At 44.1% G+C, this 18,946-nt stretch overlaps 1 protein-coding gene across 1 annotated transcript in view; it reads left to right on the top strand.

Moving 5' to 3' along the window:
- ABHD2 (abhydrolase domain containing 2, acylglycerol lipase) overlaps positions 1 to 18,946 on the top strand; it is a 110,211-nt gene that overhangs the window by 9,089 nt on the left and 82,176 nt on the right. Inside the window, exon 2 of the mRNA XM_060005450.1 lies at positions 17,937 to 18,136. Within this exon, the coding sequence (XP_059861433.1) occupies positions 17,943 to 18,136 (194 nt within the window). The 5' untranslated portion in view covers positions 17,937 to 17,942. The remainder of the gene's footprint in view (positions 1 to 17,936; positions 18,137 to 18,946) is intronic.

Below are 18,946 nucleotides of genomic sequence, written 5' to 3'. Positions count from 1 at the left end.
AGGAGATTATAGCCAAGGATATTTTTCCCAATTTAGAAAATACAGACCATTTCTCTCTGTCTATCATTAATATCACCCATCAGTCTATTTATTGACTCCCCGTAGAAAGCTGGATGTTACACTGAAATTGCAAGAGAAATCTTGACTTTGCCACCAAAGAGTTTATGAGAGGAATGCAGATTTCTTTAAGGCTCTCTTTGGATGGGAGAGGACTTGCAGAGCGTCTGTCAATGGGGCAAAAGGTATCAGGATCCATCCAGCTGTGTGACAGGTGCCTTGTTTCTCTGTATTCCTAGAGCCTTTTCTAGACCTGGCCCAGGGTGGGTCTCCAGGCCTCAGACTCCTCCATGGCATTAATAATAACTCACAGAACTGTCATAAGTACCAAATGAGGTAATGTCTAAGGGCATACTTTGTAAACAGTAAATTACAGATTGGTTTCCATGTCAACACCAATGCACTTTGTGACATGTTTCTTTTTTTTTTTCTTTTGGCTGCGTTCGGTCTTCGTTGCTGAGTGTGGGCTTTCTCTAATTGTGGCGAGTGGGGGCCACTCTTCATTGCAGTGCGCGGGCTTCTCATTGTGGTGGCTTCTCTTGTTGCAGAGCACAGGCTCTAGGCACATGGGCTCAGTAGTTGTGGCGCATGGCTTAGTTGCTCCGTCACACGGGATCGGACCAGGGCTCGAACCCGTGTTCCCTGCATTGGCAGGTGGATTCTTCACCACTGTGCCACCAGGGAAGCCATTGTGACATGTTTGAGGAATTACTGAGGTCATGTATTTAAATCACAAGCCTGTGATAAACTGTTGAGCTACACAAATAGGAATTTTATTTTTGTCTAGTTCTGCTCCTTCCTTTTGAAAATATGGTGACTTGTTAGTTGGCATTAGCCAGAGAGCACTTACTGGTTCCCAAGATGAGGGTTTGACCCCTAACCTGTGGTTCACAGACTTAATATTTTCTCTGGGGGGCTGATAGATAAGCTAATGGTCTGGAATGGATGCAGGAACTTGTAGTACATCCGTGATCTACTCATCACCTGCAGAAGATGGTTAAATTGGGGTTGGTAGTGATCGCTCATAGGCAAGTCCAGGAGCTGGACTAACTGGGCTTGAAGACACAGACTTTGGTCTCTGCCCTGGGACCCTCTAGACCTGTTGGATAAAGTGAGCCCCTCTTCTGCCATGTCTGGTGGACACACCATTGCCAAAGATTGTGTTTGCATTTAAAATTTTCATTTTAATAATAAGGCACTCTTTATCATCCCCGTTTTAATAGGTAAGGAAACTGAGGTGCAAAGAGGTTAAGAAATTTGCCCAAAGTCATACAACCAGTAAGTGGTAGAGTTGTGATTCAGGCCAGACCTATCTGTCCCCAAAGCCCATCACCCTACTGTGAGTGGCCTTACTACCCCACCATCCGTGCACACCCACAGGAAGCTTCTCAATGAGGTAGAAATCTTTGTAACAAGACTTGTTCTGACCTATTTACATAAACCTGTTTCAGATACCACAGATATTTAAGGAAGGATTTTCCCATTTTTCTTAGATATTAAAAAGGATCCCTATTTTTTAATTTCCACTAACCTCTCAATCTAGGTTAACCTTAGGATTAATTGTACTCAAATTTATATTTTCTGGATCAGATAAGCTCACATCAGTTGGAAAATGCCATAGACAGTTTTGTTGCACTGGATGTTTTGGAGTGAAAAGCACAAATCATGAGTCTTCTAATGGTATTTCAGTATTTATCTGAATGCCAACAGTCAATGGATAGTTTTCTGCCTACCTTCTCTTTGGGCATTTTTCCTTCCTTCTGCCACATAGAACAGCCTGTTTTTGCTTTGAATTCTCTTTCTTTCTTTATTGGTGAGCAGTTTCTGAAGTAGATTTATAACTCTGTGAAACTTTAGATAAACAGGGGAAAAGGTGAAAAGAAATATGGCATTGGACGTGAGCTTCTCTGAGTGATGAAAAGTGGAAAACTTTCACTTCGGTGGATAATTATTTGCCTGAACTTCAAAATGTTCTTTAAAATATCCAAAAGCTACTGACAGCCCAGGTCACACTGAGCTTCTTCTCTTGACCCACGGTAGTATGGCAGTTACTCATAATGGCCCTTACCTCTCAGCCTAATGTAATAATTTCCTCATGAGAAAATTCTGCTCAAAGGATCAGAATGGTGATGCGTTGGGCCTTTCCCACAGGCTCAGTCAATCAATAAATATTTACAGAGTGCCCACCCATGCTCCACACCCTAAATTTAAACTAGTATACAATTTTACACTGAGGATTGAATTAGCAGGGCATAGACCGGAATCCCCAACAGAGATCAAAGGGATATGAATCATCACTTTTATGTGGAAGTGAAGCTTGCTGATTTTCTAGTTATGAAAGAGTATTTGCAAAATGTGAAGGGAGGAAACAGGATGATTTTCAGGCTCTGGAGGGGATGGCCCTCAAATGAAGACTCCTGTATAGTTGAGCAGATTGTATGAAAACTACTTAGCTGTCATGGCGGCTTGGGGTGATTTTCACATGGTGAATGACAATGTTTGTCCAACACCCCACGGGTCAGGTTACACACAGCCAAACAAAGCCTTCTCACACTTACGAGGCCCATCAGTCGCCCACTGGGCCAGCACAGTAGGCTCTACCAAGGTGCCATCTTCCAGGTTGATGTCTGGAATTCCCCCGGGAGTAAAAACCCTGAAGCTTCTTCCACAGTGACTCACTCCCACTGCTCCCAAACCTGTCCCTCTTGCCCTGCCTGCCACTCTCCTGGCTGCCCAGCATCCTTGGCTGGCCTGTGAGGCTAGCTTGAGGTCTGCACCCACCCCTCCTTTTTCTCTTCTTCTGTTCCATCCCTTCCCATGGTTCTCTAGCTATCTGAGCCCATCTCATTCTTTCTGCCTCCTTTGTTTGAATTCCTCTAGTATTTATAGTTGGAACTTCAGGATTTCATTCTGAATTATACATGGATTTGCACTGTTTGCTAATTATTTCCTGGATGCCATGTATTATACTTCTTTCATAGTCCCCACAGAGCTTAGAATGAAGCTGGTGTCTTTGGTACCCGTGGGGAGCAGGGTGGAATGTCAGAAGCAGGATGTAGTTTTGCAAATATCTCCCCCAGTGGTATTAACACACTTTTTTGCAGGGGGAGGTCTATCCTTTTCTTTTACAAACCACTGCTTTATCCATGAGGGTGCTCCAACTTATACAGGTAAATCAATTTGGGGGAAATGGGATCACTTTCCTGATGATGGAGAAGCATTTCCTTCCTTTCCAAGGAAATCTTCCTTGATGGCTAGTTCCTTGCCTCCCAAGAAACGTGATTGGCATCACATATGCGTGGGGAAAGCCTGGCAGAGGAGGACCTCCTGTACAGTGAGCTCGTGGCTGAGTCTCTGCTCCATACGCGGCTCACCTGCCTTGAGCAGAGGTGGAGATGGACTCAGAGAAAATGCCTGCCTGATACAGGCAAAATTTAGACAAAAACCAAAGGAGGAAGGCTGCTGGGCAACTAGGAGTAATGGTGGGGACTTGCCCTCAGGCTTTAAAGTAAGCCAAGAAAGCTCGCTTCCAAAGTGGGAGGACAGGGGGAAAGGCCCAGAACAGCAGTGGGATGTTTGCGCTGGATGGACCAGGAGACAAGAACTTTCGAGGGTGTGAACCTAATTCTGTCTCTTTACTTGGAAAAGCCATCTATTTAGTTAAGACCCCAAAATATATCAACCCAGAGGGCTGCCCTTTCTATCTCAGAGCCTTTGAATTTTTATTTTTCTAGATTTTCAGTGTCCTCAGTAGAAGGGTCTGATGAAGTCCAGCTCAAGACTGCCTGGGGACCAATTCCCATGTCCTTCATGTGTTGAAAATTCCCTAGCTGTTTCTTTAAAACTGACATTTTTATAATCTTGAAATATGTAATAAGGCAGTTTTCCTCTAAAACGCTCAAAGCATTTTGCAAACCTCATCTTGAGAGTATGGGTATTTTATAATTATAAAGAGGTTTTTTTTACCTACAAAATTTCATCAGCTTCTTTCCCTCAATAGTCTGTAAGGTAACCTCCCCTACCCCGTTTTATAGAAAAAAAGGAAACTTTCACAAAATTTAGGTAGTTCATCCAAGGTCACTTGGCACAACCTAAGCTCAAACACAAGTCCTCTGACTCTAAAACCTTTGTCATTTGAACCTGATTAAAAAATGGGCAGAGGCCCTGAATAGACGTTTTTCCCAAAGAAGACCTACAGATGGCCAACAGGCACATGAAAAGATGCTCAACATTGCTTATCATCAGAGAAATGCAAATCACAATGACAATGAGCTACCACTTCACACCTGTCAGAATGGCTGTGATCAAAAAGAGAACACATAACAAATGCTGGAGAGGGTGTGGAGAAAAGGGAGCCCTCGTGCACTGTTGGTGGGAATGTAAATTGGTACAGCCACTATGGAGAACAGTATGGAGGTTCCTCATTATTATAAAATTATGAATAGAACTACCATGTAATCCAGCAGTTCCATTCCTGGGTATATATCCAAGGAAAAAAAACCACTAATTAGAAAAGATAAATACACCCCTATGTTCATTGCAGCACTATTTACAACTGCCAAGATATGGAAGCAACCTAAGTGCCCACCTAGAGATGAATGGATAAATAAGATGTAGTGTATATATATATCTATATATATATATATATATATATATATATATACTATATATAATATGGAATATTACTCAGCCATAATAAAGAATGAAATCTTTCCATTTGCAACAGCATGGATGGACCCAGAGGGTATTATGCTAAGTGAAATAAGTCAGACAAAGACAAATACTGTATGATTTCACTTATTTGTGGAATCTAAAAATACAAAACATAAGAAAAATGAGCAAACATAAAACAGAAACAAAGTTAGATACAGAGAACAAACATGTGGTTGCTAGAGGGTGGAAAAAATAGGTGAGGGAGATTATAAGAGTACAAACTTCCAGTTGCAAAATAAATGAGTCACCCGTATGAAATGTACAATGTGGGGAATATAGTCAATAACTATGTAATATCCTTGTATGGTGACATAGTATAACTAGACTTGTGGTGATCATTTTGAAAAGTATGGAAATATTGAATCACTGTGCTGTGTAACAGGAACTAACATAGTGTTGTAGGTCAATTTTACTTCAAAAACGGACAGACAAACAAACTTAGAAAAAGAGATCAGATTTGTGGTTACCAGAGGCAGGGGGTGAGAGGAGGGGAAATTGGATGAAGGTGGGCAAAAGGTACAAACTTCGTTATAAGATAAAAAAGTACTAGGGTTGTAATGTACAACATGATAAATATAATGAACACTGCTGTCTGTTATTTATGAAAGTTGTTAAGAGAGTAAATTCTGAGTTCTCATCACAAGGAAAAAGATTTTTTTTTCTATTTCTTTAATTTTGTATCTGTGTGAGGTGATGGATGTTCACTAAACTTATGTGATAAATTTCATGATGTAAGTCAAATCATTAGGCTGTACACCTTAAACTTATACAGTGCTGTATGTCAAATACATCTCAATAAAACTGGAAGAGAAAAATATAATCTTTGTCATTTGATTATAGCACACAGGCCCTTAGGGTAAGTTTCAAAATCCCCAGAGAGGGCAAGTGATGTGCCCAGAGCTACAGAGCATAGCATACTCAGAGGGGAGAATAATTCCAGATACCATTGGAAGCAAGTTGTATGGAGACACAAATGGGATTCCCTCCCTCTTCTGACATCCAGAATCCAGCACGTCTGGGTCCTTCCACTTGGGTTGTGACCTAGAAGTTGGGGACGAGGCTCTGTCTAGCTCTCAGAATCGGCAGGACTGATGGCAGAGGCTGGGTAGGGGCTCCCTGGAGGCCCAGTACTGGGGCTGGCTTGTTCAGCCCCAGAAGGGTGACTATCTCGCATTAATATCGTGTCCTTCATTTTTAGCCTAAGGGTGTGAGTGTGAATCAGTCCTTCATATGTATCTGTATTTAGCTGGTAGAGTTTGTCTTCTAGGACTTGGGCACTTGTCACAGTGGAATCCGTGTGACCTTTAAGCTTACTACTCCAAGCTAGTAGGAGATACTCTTTCTAGTCACAGTGCCCGAGGTATATAAAACAGAAATAAAGCATGCCTTAAAATGCCATGCACGCTGCATACCCTTGCCCCTAGAACCTTCTCTCAGTCTCGGAAGGACAGGAAGCCCAGAACCTTTCCTGCTTTCTAGACTGAGCCCTGAGGGGAGCTACTGTTCTCACTACTGGCAAAATTCATCATCAGAGAGCCCAGAACTGAGAGAGGCGGGGGGGTGGAGGAGATCAGCCCTGCCCCTGGCCTTGCGAGTGGGCAGGAGTGTCTCTCCCTAGGGGAGGGGCGAGGGGCTTGACCTGTGGGTCTGGTCTCCTCACAGATATACTTCTTGCTGCCTGTGCAGTGAAAAGCAAGTGTCAGGATTATAAAGGGCTGCCCTTGGTAATGCTCACATTACAGCTTCCAGCGGCACTGTGCGCCATTCTGGCTCTGGGGCCCTTGGGACACCCCAGAATGCTCAGGAATGGGGACTGCTGATTATTTTTATTTTCTCATTAACTGAAGGTAGCTGTAAGTGCTTTGTTTTGCAGCTCTAGGTGAAACTTTCTTCTCTGTTTTAGTGAGTTCCATGGGGTCAATGATTTTTAGCCAAGGGCCGTGCCTCCCACCCCATCCCCAATTTCCTCCTTCTGGAAGCTTTTTTGCTGGTGAGATTCCAGCACATGCCCCAGAAAGTTTCTTCTGTGGAATAAATCTGGAGATTCTCTTCTCTTCAGCTGTATCTATCTCTTAAAAATTCCAGTAAACCGGGCACTTGAGTTTGTTGGGTTCAGGCAAACTGGGATTTTCTTTTGATATTACAGATTTTAATTGCAGTGTACGGTTTTTTAAATTTATTTATTCATTTTTGGCTGCATTGGGCCTTTGTTGCTGCACGTGGGCTTTCTGTAGTTCCAGCGAGCAGGGGCACTCTTTGCTGCGGTGCGCAGGCTTCTCATTGCGATGGCTTCTCTTGTTGCGGAGCACGGGCTCTAGGCGTGCGGGCTTCAGTAGTTTTGGCTCACAGGCTCAGTAGTTGTGGCTTGCAGGCTGTAGAGCACAGGCTCAGTAGTTGTGGCGCATGGGCTTAGATGCTCCACAGCATGTGGCATCTTCCTGGACCAGGGTTCAAACCCGTGTCCCCTGCATTGCCAGGCTGATTCTTAACCACTGCGCCACGAAGGAAGCCCTAATTGCAGTATATGTTTTTTAATACAATGTTAGAATTAGCAAATCTCTCCATTAAAATGCCTGTCCTATTAGAAAATTCTCTCATCTCCATAGAGGAAACACCTAGCTTAGGATTTTTGGTTTGTTCTCAGGTGTGCATTGAATGGTTTCTTGATGGTAGAGAAAGCAATTTTGCTTGTGATTTTACTAAGTGTTTTTACCCATTGTCCTCCACTTGAAAGTACTACTCTTTGAGCAAGACTATTTGCTAATGAGAGAGGCCAGCTGCCTTTCAGTAATTTAGTAAATGCATGTAAAAGTGCCCAATTAAATGTGCATGCTTAACTGGTGACTCAGTCTCCAGCTATTTTTAATTTAGTGACTTTGTGAAAGTTGTGGGTTAGTAGCCATTCCTGATATGTAAACAGGAGGTTCACATTTTCTCTCATAGGGTAACTTTCCTCTTACTAGAAACTTGTAGGACATTTTCTGAAATTTCAGCAGGATGAATGTGTGGCCTTATGACTTTGTGGAAGAATATGGTTAAATAAAACTATTATCACATGAGTGAGTTTGCACAAAAAGGCAATTTCAAGCTCTTAAATTTGAATGCAACTGAGAGTGAGGTTAACCTAAATGTATTTAATTATCTGTAAATTCTCTTCTCTTTACCAAATTGTGTGTGACTTAGGACATTCCCTTCACTGCATAGGACCTGATTTGTAAGGGATGTGGGACTAGATCTTGCTTTCAGTCTCCCTGCCACCACCCACATCCCAGTGTCATAACCTGGTCCCAGGCCCCCAGGGCTGCTCCCTGGTTTGATCTGCTGAAGGAAAGGGTCTGGGTACTTGATGCTTAATGTTCAAAAATTAATTAATTAATCAATCAATCAGTGTCTCTTGGCATCTCTGGAAAACAGGGTTTTGGCCCCGTCGTTGCCAGGGCTCTCCATCATTTGGGGCTTGAGGTAGTGGCGGTGGTGAGAAGGGGAATTTCAAAACCCAGTTACCCTGAAGACTCAGCCAACAGGACTATCCCTGGGAGAAGGACACGCAGGACTAGAACAGCCTGGCTGTGCTGAGAGGCGGTGCTGTGAGCTGCTGGCGGAGGTGCTCACCCAGGGAATCGAAATCTCCCTGTGAGATCAGAGTGGGGCCCAAAGCGGCCCAGGTTATCAAGGGTACGCAGGCCTGGGTAGACTAGGACATACCTCAGAACCTTCTGGCCGTGCCTCTGACTCTGTCCCAGCCCCGTGGCAGTGAGCACTTAACAAGTGCAGAGAAACAGCTCAGTGGGGGTGGTGGGGCTTTGTCCTAGCAGTCTGCTCTGGGCTTGTTTCTCCCCTTCTGTGGAGTTACTTTTTTCTGTGTGTGCAATAGCCCTGATTTCTTTAGTTAAATGGCAGATAAAGGGATGAGAAACTGGCCCTTTTCCTCCCTGCTTTCTCCCCAAAGGTGTCATGTTGCCTACATTTCGGGTTAACTACTTTTATCTAAGTTGCCACCAAGAAGGCTGACAGATTGGGATGACGTGAGGTTTTGTCTGCTACACTACTCATAGGGCATTCTTGAGGAAGGAAGCCTGCCTGAGGCTTACTATGCTGGCGTAGGGTTTTATTTCAGGACATTGAAGAGGTTTGCTAGGAGAGTTGGGCCAGACACGAGTGGTTTTACCTGCAGGAAGGAGGTGCAGATGAAGGAACGGTCTCTCTGCGGGAAAGGAGGGGTCCCTTGGCAGAAGAGAGGTTGTGTGTATCGGAAGGAGGGGGTCCAGGCTGTGCACCGCCAGACCCCTTTCAGCACAGAAACGAGAACACACCTTGGAACTGTTAATGGACCTTGGTGATGAACACTTACTATACAACAATTTATTAAGTCTAACACGGTTCCGCGTTAGAAGAATCAAGAGTGTGTCCTGGGATTAATTTTAAACTTGTTGGAGGAGACCCAAGCAGTGGATCCACTAGTTATTTCATTGTTGATGAGGCCTGTCAGCTGGGAAAAAAGTATCTTTTGTGGTAATTTCTGTCAGATTAGCGTTTACTTAGGCAAAATGGAGGAGAGTTTAATGGTGGGGATGGGATGGCTTATATTTGGGGGACGGACACTTACTGTATGTCAAGGATTGTTTTAAAATAATTTCTGTGTATTAACACCTTCAGTTTGCAGAGGAGGCCCAGAGGAGGTAAGAAACTTGCCCAAAGACAAACACCAGAACTGTCGGGGCCAGGATTTAACACGGGGTTACCTCACTCCAGGGCCTGAACCTAAACATAATCCTTTTCAACCTGATTGGGATTGGAAGAGAGAAATCCTTTAGGAGTTTGGTTTGGTTTTCCTTGAGGAGTATTTGCCATGGGACCCACGTATGTATTGAAGTTTGCTTGTCAGGTCCTTTGGGTGGCAAGGGAAAGAGGGCCCTCCCCTCCTAGCCCGTGATGTCTCCGTCTCTGGGCTCCCTCACTTTCCTATAACAGGAGAGGAAAGGATGGTCCTGACAGCTGAATCACAGAGGCAAAGAGGCCAAGCTAGTAAACATTTGTGCACAGAATACAATTTGCCTTGTGTTAACAAGTAGCCTGGGAGTATCTTGTTGTTAGCTGATTATTGGTATGTATTGGTTGGAGTTTGTCTGGATAACTTCCGAAAGCATGTGGCAGAGGGTCTCTTCAGCCTCTGAAGAATAGGGGTGTGGAACAGCTGAGTCATGAGAGGTCATTTGGGCTTATTCTGTCACAGTTCTGGAGGCTAGACGTCTAAAATCAGGGGTCGGCAAGGTTCTCAGTGTCAGCCAGGTTCTTGAGGGCTCTGAGGAAAATCTGTTCCCTGTCTCTCTCCTAGCTTCTGGTGGTTGCTGGCAATCCTTGGTGTTCTTGGTTCAGAGATGCATCACCCCAGTCTCTACTTCCATCTTCATATGGTCTCTCCTCTGTGTTCTGTGTCCAAATTTCTCTTTTCTTACAAGGACACCAGTCATGGGGTTAAGGGCCACTCTAACCAGTATGACCCCATCTTAACTTGATTATATCTGCAAAGACCCTATATCCAAACAAGGTCACATTCACAGGTCCCTGGTGAACGTGGATTTTGGGGGAACAGTATACACCCCATCATACCAGGTAATGAGTCTTTTGTGTTTGAGGTCTCTGCTTGTCTTTTTCTTCACTGTAAGTTTTAGATTTTCAGTGAACATTAATATTCCAAGGCTGAAATCATCACTCACCCATGGAGGTGGAATGAATATGATGGAATTATTGGCATAAATGGCACAGCTGAAAATATAGAACTGTTTAACTTATTTGAAGGAAGAACAAAGGCCCTGAGGGTCGTTAGTTCTTATGAGTTTTACTGTTTAATGGTCCATGTAGTAGGCTGGAAAACAGGGCTATCTTCTGTTACAGAGCACAGAGAGAGTGTTCCTGTGCTCTTTAGCCAAGGACTGCAATTCTATCCCTAGAATCTCAGAAATTTTGAGCTGAGAGAGACCTTTGGTATCATTGACTTCTAATCTAATCCTCTCATTTTACAAATGAGTTCTTTAGGGCCCAGAAAGGTTCAGGGACTTGTTCAAGGTCACCAACTGAGAAGGGGCAGAGCAGGCACGAGGACCCAGGTCTCAGAACCCCCAGACTGGGCGTCTCTCGCTGAATCTGTCCCTCCATCTTAAAATAACACTCTTAGTCATGGGGAACAGTGAGAAGCCCAGGCCCTCGCACTGGCGGAGATGCCAGTGGAGCCTGTCTTAGAGACTGAGGGCAATACCGAAAGTTCCTTTACTGCTGGGCCTTTGACAGCACCTTGGATTTCTTCGTTAATGTCGAGAAGACAAATGGAATTTTAACTATCATTTACAGCACCTAAATCTCACTCAAAAGAAGACTGCGGTGGGAGCAGGGAAGGGTGGAGGAAGTGCTGATCGGGTGCGTGTGAGGTGTGGGTGGGGAGATGTCTCCTTTCCATCTTCCGCATACCTGGCCCTAAGCTGCCTGAAGTGCACTTTAACTGGATTTCACCTGCCCAGAATGGGAGAAGGGGCACACAAAATAGCGCAATAGAAGCTAAGTTTGTTATGTCTGGAACAAGTGCAGAATATTAATTTTTAGTGGCAGGTCAAACTTAGATAGAAAGAAGACCATAAAATAAAATTCAGCAAGATAAGTTTAAATGAATATCAAGAGTTTTATTCTACGATTGCCAGTTAATTCCTTGTTTAATGTATATCGTGCACATACACACGCACACACACACACACACACACACACACACACCACAAAATCTCTCTCCCACAGACTTACACACACTTCTTCTAAATCTATACTTCACTAAGGTGCAGTTCTAGTTCTAACTTCTCCATAAGTCCTTTCCCCACTTATTTTTTTCCTGGACTACTTATTCTGGTCCCCAAGTTTCTAAAGTATATGTAGCCCTAACATAAACTTCTTTTCTTTTTCTCCCCAGTTAAAATGAGAATTCGACTTAACTGTGGTTCTACACAATACTTAGTACAGAGCCAGGCACACAGTAGGTCATCAAGTCCTTAAGCCCACTGAAGTTCAAGGAAGGTGGCCTTAGCAACATGCGGTAGAACCGCCCTGCTCCTCAGGACTTCAGCTCAAGGCTCTGTATCTGGACCGTAATAATTAGAAACCTCTCATAGGATTGCCTTCACCGAATCAAATTCAATTTTAAACCGTTGGCATTTTTCAAACGTTGAGGAAATTAATTCTCTACTTCATTTGCTATTAAAAAAAGTTGTAGGAGGACATTACCTATCACATCACTCAAGATCCCCATATGTAAAGTCCCGCAGAATTTTTTTTTTATAAATCTGTGCCAGAAGAACCCTGTTTTCTTTGAGTATCTGTTGTGTTCTCTGGAGGTAAGAAGAGTGTACTACGGATTAGCTCTGCATTTTGGAGAAACCATAGGTCTGACTAGGTTTCCCTTTTCCCCCTGGCAGTCAGAAAGCTCAGACACATTCTAGGCTTAGTCATATGTTTAGTTGTATATCATTTATATATATAAATTTATTTATTTATTTTGGGCTGCATTGGGTCTTCATTGCTGTGCAGGCTTTCTCTAGTTGTGGCGAACGGGGGCTACTCTTCCTTGCGGTGCAGTGCCTTCTCTTGTTGCAGAGCACCGGCTCTAGGCGCGCGGGCTCAGTAGTTGTGGCGCACGGGCTTAGTTGCTCCACGGCATGTGGGGTCTTCCCAGACCAGGACTCGAACCCGTGTCCCCTGCATTGGCAGGCAGATTCTTAACCATTGCACCACCAGGGAAGTCCCAATTGTATATTTTGACCTAGGTATTTTCCTTGTTTAGAGTCTCTTAATTTCTTTTTAGATTTTGTTAGTTGCTATTTTAAAGCTTTTTTTTTTGGTAATAAAAAAAAGTTTGTAGTCATTATGAATTTTGGAAAAGAAAAAGAAAAATTGCCTGTGCTCTAATAATAACCCAACCAGTGTAGCATCCATAAAGATTTGGGGAGATAGTACTTCCTCCTGTGTCATTAGAAATTACAGACTACAAGAGTCTAGAAATAACAGTGGTTTAAACATGCAAGGGTTTATTCTCTCACATAAGAGAAATCCTGAGGTAGGCAGTCTGGGTCTGACATGATGGCTCCATGGAATCATCAGGGACTCCAGGTCTCTGTCTTTCTCCTCTGCTGTCCTCTCCATGTGGCTCCTAGAGTGACCTCAAGGTCACTTCACAGCCCAAGATAGCTGTCGGAGTTGCAGCCCTGTCGTCTGCATTCCAAGGAGGCAGGGAGGGAAAAGGGCAGAAGAAGAGTTAACTCCCTGCCTTTTAAGGATTCTCCCCAGAAAGCAGAGCAGCCCCCCCAGAACTGGCCAGCATTTAGTCACGTGGACTTGCCTACCTGCCATGGAGCCTGGGATCTGTAGTTAGTTTTTTCCAGCTTAGGTGCATTTTCCAGATTTGTGTTGAAAGAAAGGAGGAGAGACTTCTTACCAGGAAGCAATCAGCAGTCAGCCACATTTCTGAATCTTTCTCTGTGTAAGTCTATTCAGCATTCTTTTTTTGTGTAGGGGGCATGTGGGATCTTAGTTTCCCAACCAGGGATTGAACCCGCGCCCCCTGCAGTGGAAGCATGGAATCTTAACCCCTGGACCACCGGGGAAGTTCCCTATTCAGCGTTCTCTTGAAGCTATCTCAAATAGTTTGTGGAAAAGAGTGAAGGTATAAATAAACATCAGTGTCAATATCAATAAATAAAACATACTACATCTTGTTATTTGCTACTCTGCCTTCCCATAATTGTTTTTTATTAATTTATCATTTATACATATACTGATAGTGTTATGTTTTGAATATTCTATCAATATAGACTTATCCAGGGCTAGTAAGGACCTTAGATTTCTGCAAGGTTTGCACATTCGGATGCCTTCAGGGACCATTCAGATACCAGCAATGATTAAGTAGGCCAGAGGTCATTGTTGAGGGCCATGATAGGGAGTGGTGGGAACTGTGGCAACCAGGAGGGAGCATGGCCTGTCTAGAGGGGCAGCCCCGCCCAGCTCCATTCATTGCTGCCATGTGAGAATGCTGGATCAGTGTTGCCAAATCTTCAGATTTTTTTCTCAAGAGAAACCAGAGATCCAGATTTTTATCTGAAATCTCCTGGTGTTTATAACTTAGCAGCCAATAAATTCATTTTTTTAAAATGCCAGTTAAATGCACTGCCATCCCATAGGTTGCCAGTTTAAGGTCTCTGATCTGGCACATCCCTTGTTTTTAGTTGGCAGCCGAGCCCTGGAAAGGTCAAGTAGCTTGTGATGTGGCTGGAGACATTGCTCTTTAGTCCCCTCCCCAAAAAAGCCTGGGCCTCTGTGGCTAATTTGTCTCAGAATGTGAAGAAATAATAAAAATTTGAAGTTGAACAAGGCTACTCTGAAGGTTAATTGAATCTCCCCTTCAACTGGCTTTCATTTTCTTTTTAAATCATTTTGGTGTGATGGAATCAGAGAAAATTGGGCTTCAATACCAGCTCTACTATTTTACAGCCACATGAACTTGAGCAAGCTTTTGGTGTCTCATTTGTGTTTTCAGGTAATATCCACTTTCTTTCTTGTTTCTCTCTTTCTTTACTTTTCCTGCTTTCACACAGCGTAGTGGTTAAAAGCACGCTCTTCGGAGCCTGGTATGAATCTTGGTTTCTCTGCCTACTAGCTGTGTGACCTTGAGCACGTTACTCAAGGAGGTTTCTATGCCTCAGTTTCGTCATCTGTAAAATGGGGATAATAATAGTACCTACCTCAGAGGTACAGTTAATAGCGTTAGGATGGGTAAAGTATGAAGAGCAGAGCTTGACACATAGATAGTGCTATATAAACACTGGCTGTCCCTCCCCCACCCCTTTCTCTCTTGTGTTTCCTCTGCTGCTTTCGAAGCCACAGATCTTTAGCCCAGTGGGCCTGGCTCTGGTTCCCCATCTCATGGTGAGCACTTTTAGCTCCGGATGGCCCTGAGTAGCCAGTCTCCAGCCCCCAGTATGGACCAGATTTGACAGGTGTTACGGCTCCCCACTTATTACTTTCAGTTCTGTTCTGTTTCTGGAACTGTGTTTTTGAGCCCATCTGTGCCCTTTTACTTTTTCTCAGCTCATATTTTTTCCTGTCGTTGCTGTATACCTGGGAGAGATGGAACAAGTCAACTGCCTGCTGTCTTGACCTAAACCTGGCTAAGTTATTTCATTGGTCACACAGAGATGGTACCTGTCAGGTGTTTCTGAAGATTACGTTACAAGTTAAAGGACAAAAGCAGTGTGAGTTTGCGTTAGCCAGAGTTTTGAACGCAGCAGATAACTCGTCCTGGAAACCACAGAGAGCCTGTCAGTCTGTGGATTCACAGAGGCTTTGCCAGCAGGTCTGTCCAAACAGCCAAGAGTGCGTCACATGTGTTAATTAAAGAAATTGTCTTTTTCCCTAAAGGCTTTAAATGCAGAAAAACTTAGACTATGCTTATATTTCAGTTAAATTGCTTCTTTCTCAGCCTTTAATAGATCACCATCCGATCTTTTCAGCTTTTAGGTTAAATCGAATGAGATCTGACCTGACTGGCCCAGCTGTACAGATTTTCAAGAACAGTTCATATTCGCAGTAGAGAGGAACAGGTGACGTAGGTACATATTGGCGAGACTCTTATTTTTGCTTCTTCTCCCGACCTTCCCTGACATTAATAAGTAGGAGTGGAAGTGGGGACAGAGGGACTTCTTGTACGTTTTTAATTCAATAAGTCTACTCTAGACCAGCCAGGAAACTGGTCAAGCCATCCAATGCATTCCTCTCCTCTCTTTGCAACCAAGGGGATAAGAAGGATGTCTGTTTCAGTTCCATATCACCAGCATCATGTCAGAGAAACTGGAATTCCTGCTAGGTTTTGGTTTTGGCCCTTCACTAACTACACTTAAAAATCCCTATTAAAATTAACACAACATTGTAAATCAACTATACTTCAATAAAATAAATTTTAAAAAAATCCCTATTAACAAGCTGTGTCATCTTGGATGTTTGTTTCTTGTCGGTTTGACTGGCATAGGTGGCAGGGCTTTGGAGAGATGAGGGACAGGGGCCACAGGTGGAACCCCTAGGGCATCTTTGAGTGCAGTGCTGTGTACTTTTTAGGTCACAGGCCCCTAGAAGAATCTGATTAAGTCTGCAGACCCTGTTCCCAGAAAACTTTCAGACACACACACTTTCATGTATAATTTCAGGGAGTTCCTGGACCTTAGAATTCCATAGGGGACCTACAGACCCCAAGTTAAAAGAATCCTTGTTTTAAGGGTTTGAGGAACAGCCTTTGGGGAACATGGCCCTAGGAGTGAGGTGACATGTCCCCAGAGGTTAAGTTTTAAGGAAACTGTCAGCTCATAAAAGGTCAAAGGTTGATGTAGCTGAAAAGTATATTCTGAGGTCCAGCCTTGATTCTAAATCATGCCAGATAAATTTTAAAAAATTATTTTCTTGCCCTGATGGTGAGTTAAGGAGCTGGGGTCTTTTTTTTTTTTAATTGGGGTATAGTTGATTTACAATGTTGTGTTAGTTTCAGGTGTATAGCAAAGTGATTCAGTTATGCATATACATATATTCATTCTTTTTTAGATTCTTTTCTCATATAGGTTATCACAGAATACTGACTAGAGCTCCCTGTGCTGTACAGTAGGTCCTTGCTGGTTATCTGTGTTATATATAGTGGTGTGTGTGTGTTCATCCCAAGCTTTTGATTTATTCCCCCCCCCACCCCCACGCTTTTCCCCTTTGGTAACCATCGTTTGTTCTCAATATCTGTAAGTCTGTTTCTGTTTTGTAAATAAGTTCATTTGTTTCTTTTTTTAAATTAGATTCCACATATGAGTGATGTCATATGATAACTTGTGGGATGTTTAATTGCCTTTCCTCACTGAGTTGGAACCCCTGCCAGAGATCGTCTACAGTGTGTTTGGGTCCTGTATTTGCCAAAATCACCTCGATTTTAGAAGAGGGCTTCTGAGACCTCTCTGGCCTGGCTGTAGGTCTCAAATGAGTTCATTCGGTTATGCCCCAAACACGTTTTTGAGAGATTGTTTTGTCCTGCCTCTTCTGTCTGCGCCGTTGGCCACCAGAGTTCTCATACTGTTTTTAGCAGAGGCTACTTGAAACCATTCCAGGGGAAGCTGTTGCCATAGCTACCTTGGCTGCCAGAGTTACCGTTTTCTCCTTTTTGTTAGCTTGTGGTTTCCCTGATTTTTAAGGTAACAGCTGATGTTCTGTTTTCCTGCCTTGCAGCAAGGAAAAGGATGGAGTTTTGTTGCTGTTGATGTTTGGTTTTTTATGTTTGAAGTGGTGTGTGTGTGTGCGTGTTCTGTGTACAAAATAAAGCTACCTGAGAAGATGAAAAGCCAGATATGCATGTACATTTTCCATACTCCAGTTTTTAATTTTGGTCTAGCAGTTGAATTTGGTCCACTTTTAGCCCAATTTTGGACTAATGGCTATAGTCAGTTGCCTTCGGTGGGGAAAAATGTGGCCAAGTTCCATTTCACACTGCCTACAACTCCCAGGAGCAAGAACCACTGCGACCTGGGCTGAGCCTGAACTTGGCTCCAGCACCAGGGCTGCCTCCAAAGGAGCAGGTGGCTGAATCAGGCCCTTCCTGCTCTGAAAACAGAGGTGAGTCCAGCAGGCAGTACAGCCTCACCTGGTGGCAACAGCAGTCCCATCTCACATCTCTGTCCAAGGCTGTAAACACAGCGCCTCACGTGCAGCTGGTGCTCCAGGTGCAGGTTAAGTCTGCAGAGAGAGTCAAGATTGCCTGGTAACAGAAATCAGAGCTCGCCTCCTGGTCCCCCTTGTACCTCTCCGACTGGACTCCTTTCTCCTGCTCTCAACAGGACGCTATTCACAGCATTTTCCAATTCGCTCATCTTAGAAATAAATGTTCATTAGATTAAAAAAAACACCACCCAGCCCAGTTTATTAGTGCTCAGGACTGTTCATGATCTGGGTTGTTGCCAGTCTGTTGGCACTTGTAAGGCACCTATGGGAATCGGCCAGGGTGGGTTCTGCGGACACATCTGGATCGTGACAGGTGATCGCTGGCTTTGTCTGTGTGTGGTGGGCTCCTCCCCTCCCCACGTGCTTCTAAACCTGCCTGTACCCCTGCTCCCCAGATCAAGATGAATGCCATGCTGGAGACCCCCGAGCTCCCGGCCGTGTTTGACGGGGTGAAGCTGGCCGCAGTGGCTGCTGTGCTGTATGTGATCGTCCGGTGTTTGAACCTGAAGAGCCCCACGGCCCCGCCTGAACTCTACTTCCAGGACTCGGGGCTCTCATGCTTCCTGCTCAAGTCCTGTCCTCTTCTGACCAAAGAGTGAGTAGACCTCAAACCCACCTGTACACTGGCCTGCTGATCTGTCTTTGCAGTGTTCAAAGAAGAACCTTCTCACAATGTGTCCTCAAGGCATCCATGTAAAATAGTGTCATTGGTGTTAAAGTAGCCACCGTCTCAATAGGAGCCTGGCGTTTGAATCCTGGCGGGCAGGAGACAGCCTCAGATCTTTGTTGCCTGGAAACATCCCTTCCTCCACGGGGTGGTGTCATCATCCATGACAAGGACTTTGCAGAAAACAGTTGTCATTTTAAGGTAGATGCAGAAAGCTTAGACAATATTCTAGCCCTTTATCAAATGCTCTGTTGCCAGTTCTAAGACAGAGAAATCATCCTGACCCAAAATAATTAATGAGCAAAAAAAGCACAGGCTCATTCATTGGGTACTGTCCCTCTGCCTTATTGAAAAATATACTGAGCATTAACTAAGAGAATCCACTTAAAGAGAGGGTTTTCATTGCAAGTGAACCAGATTTCCCTGCAGAAGCCAGGTCTGTGTTTTGGGGGTGGCAGGGGTGAGCACTGCTTCTGATAGAGGAAACCGTAGTTGTAAAACAAAGGGTATCATCACACGTGCTGTTTTCAGGAGATGCCTCGTGAAATCTTCCCCTGTTGACGTCTTCTGAATAACTCCGTCTTCCTGCAGCGCTTGGGACAAGCCTCTCACGTGAAGCAGTCCACGCTCTCTGGGGTCTTAGTTCCTTCCTCCTTCCTCATCATTGCTGCTTCACCTTGTTTGTGCCTCTTCAAGCTTAGTCCATTCTGCCAGGTTGGCTTTCCAGATGGATGCTGC

Source organism: Delphinus delphis, chromosome 2, assembly GCF_949987515.2.
Source record: "Delphinus delphis chromosome 2, mDelDel1.2, whole genome shotgun sequence".
NCBI classification, from domain to species: Eukaryota; Metazoa; Chordata; class Mammalia; order Artiodactyla; family Delphinidae; genus Delphinus; species Delphinus delphis.
The sequence above is the reverse complement of the archived record's forward strand: the minus strand, read 5'-3'. Positions and strand labels throughout refer to the sequence as shown.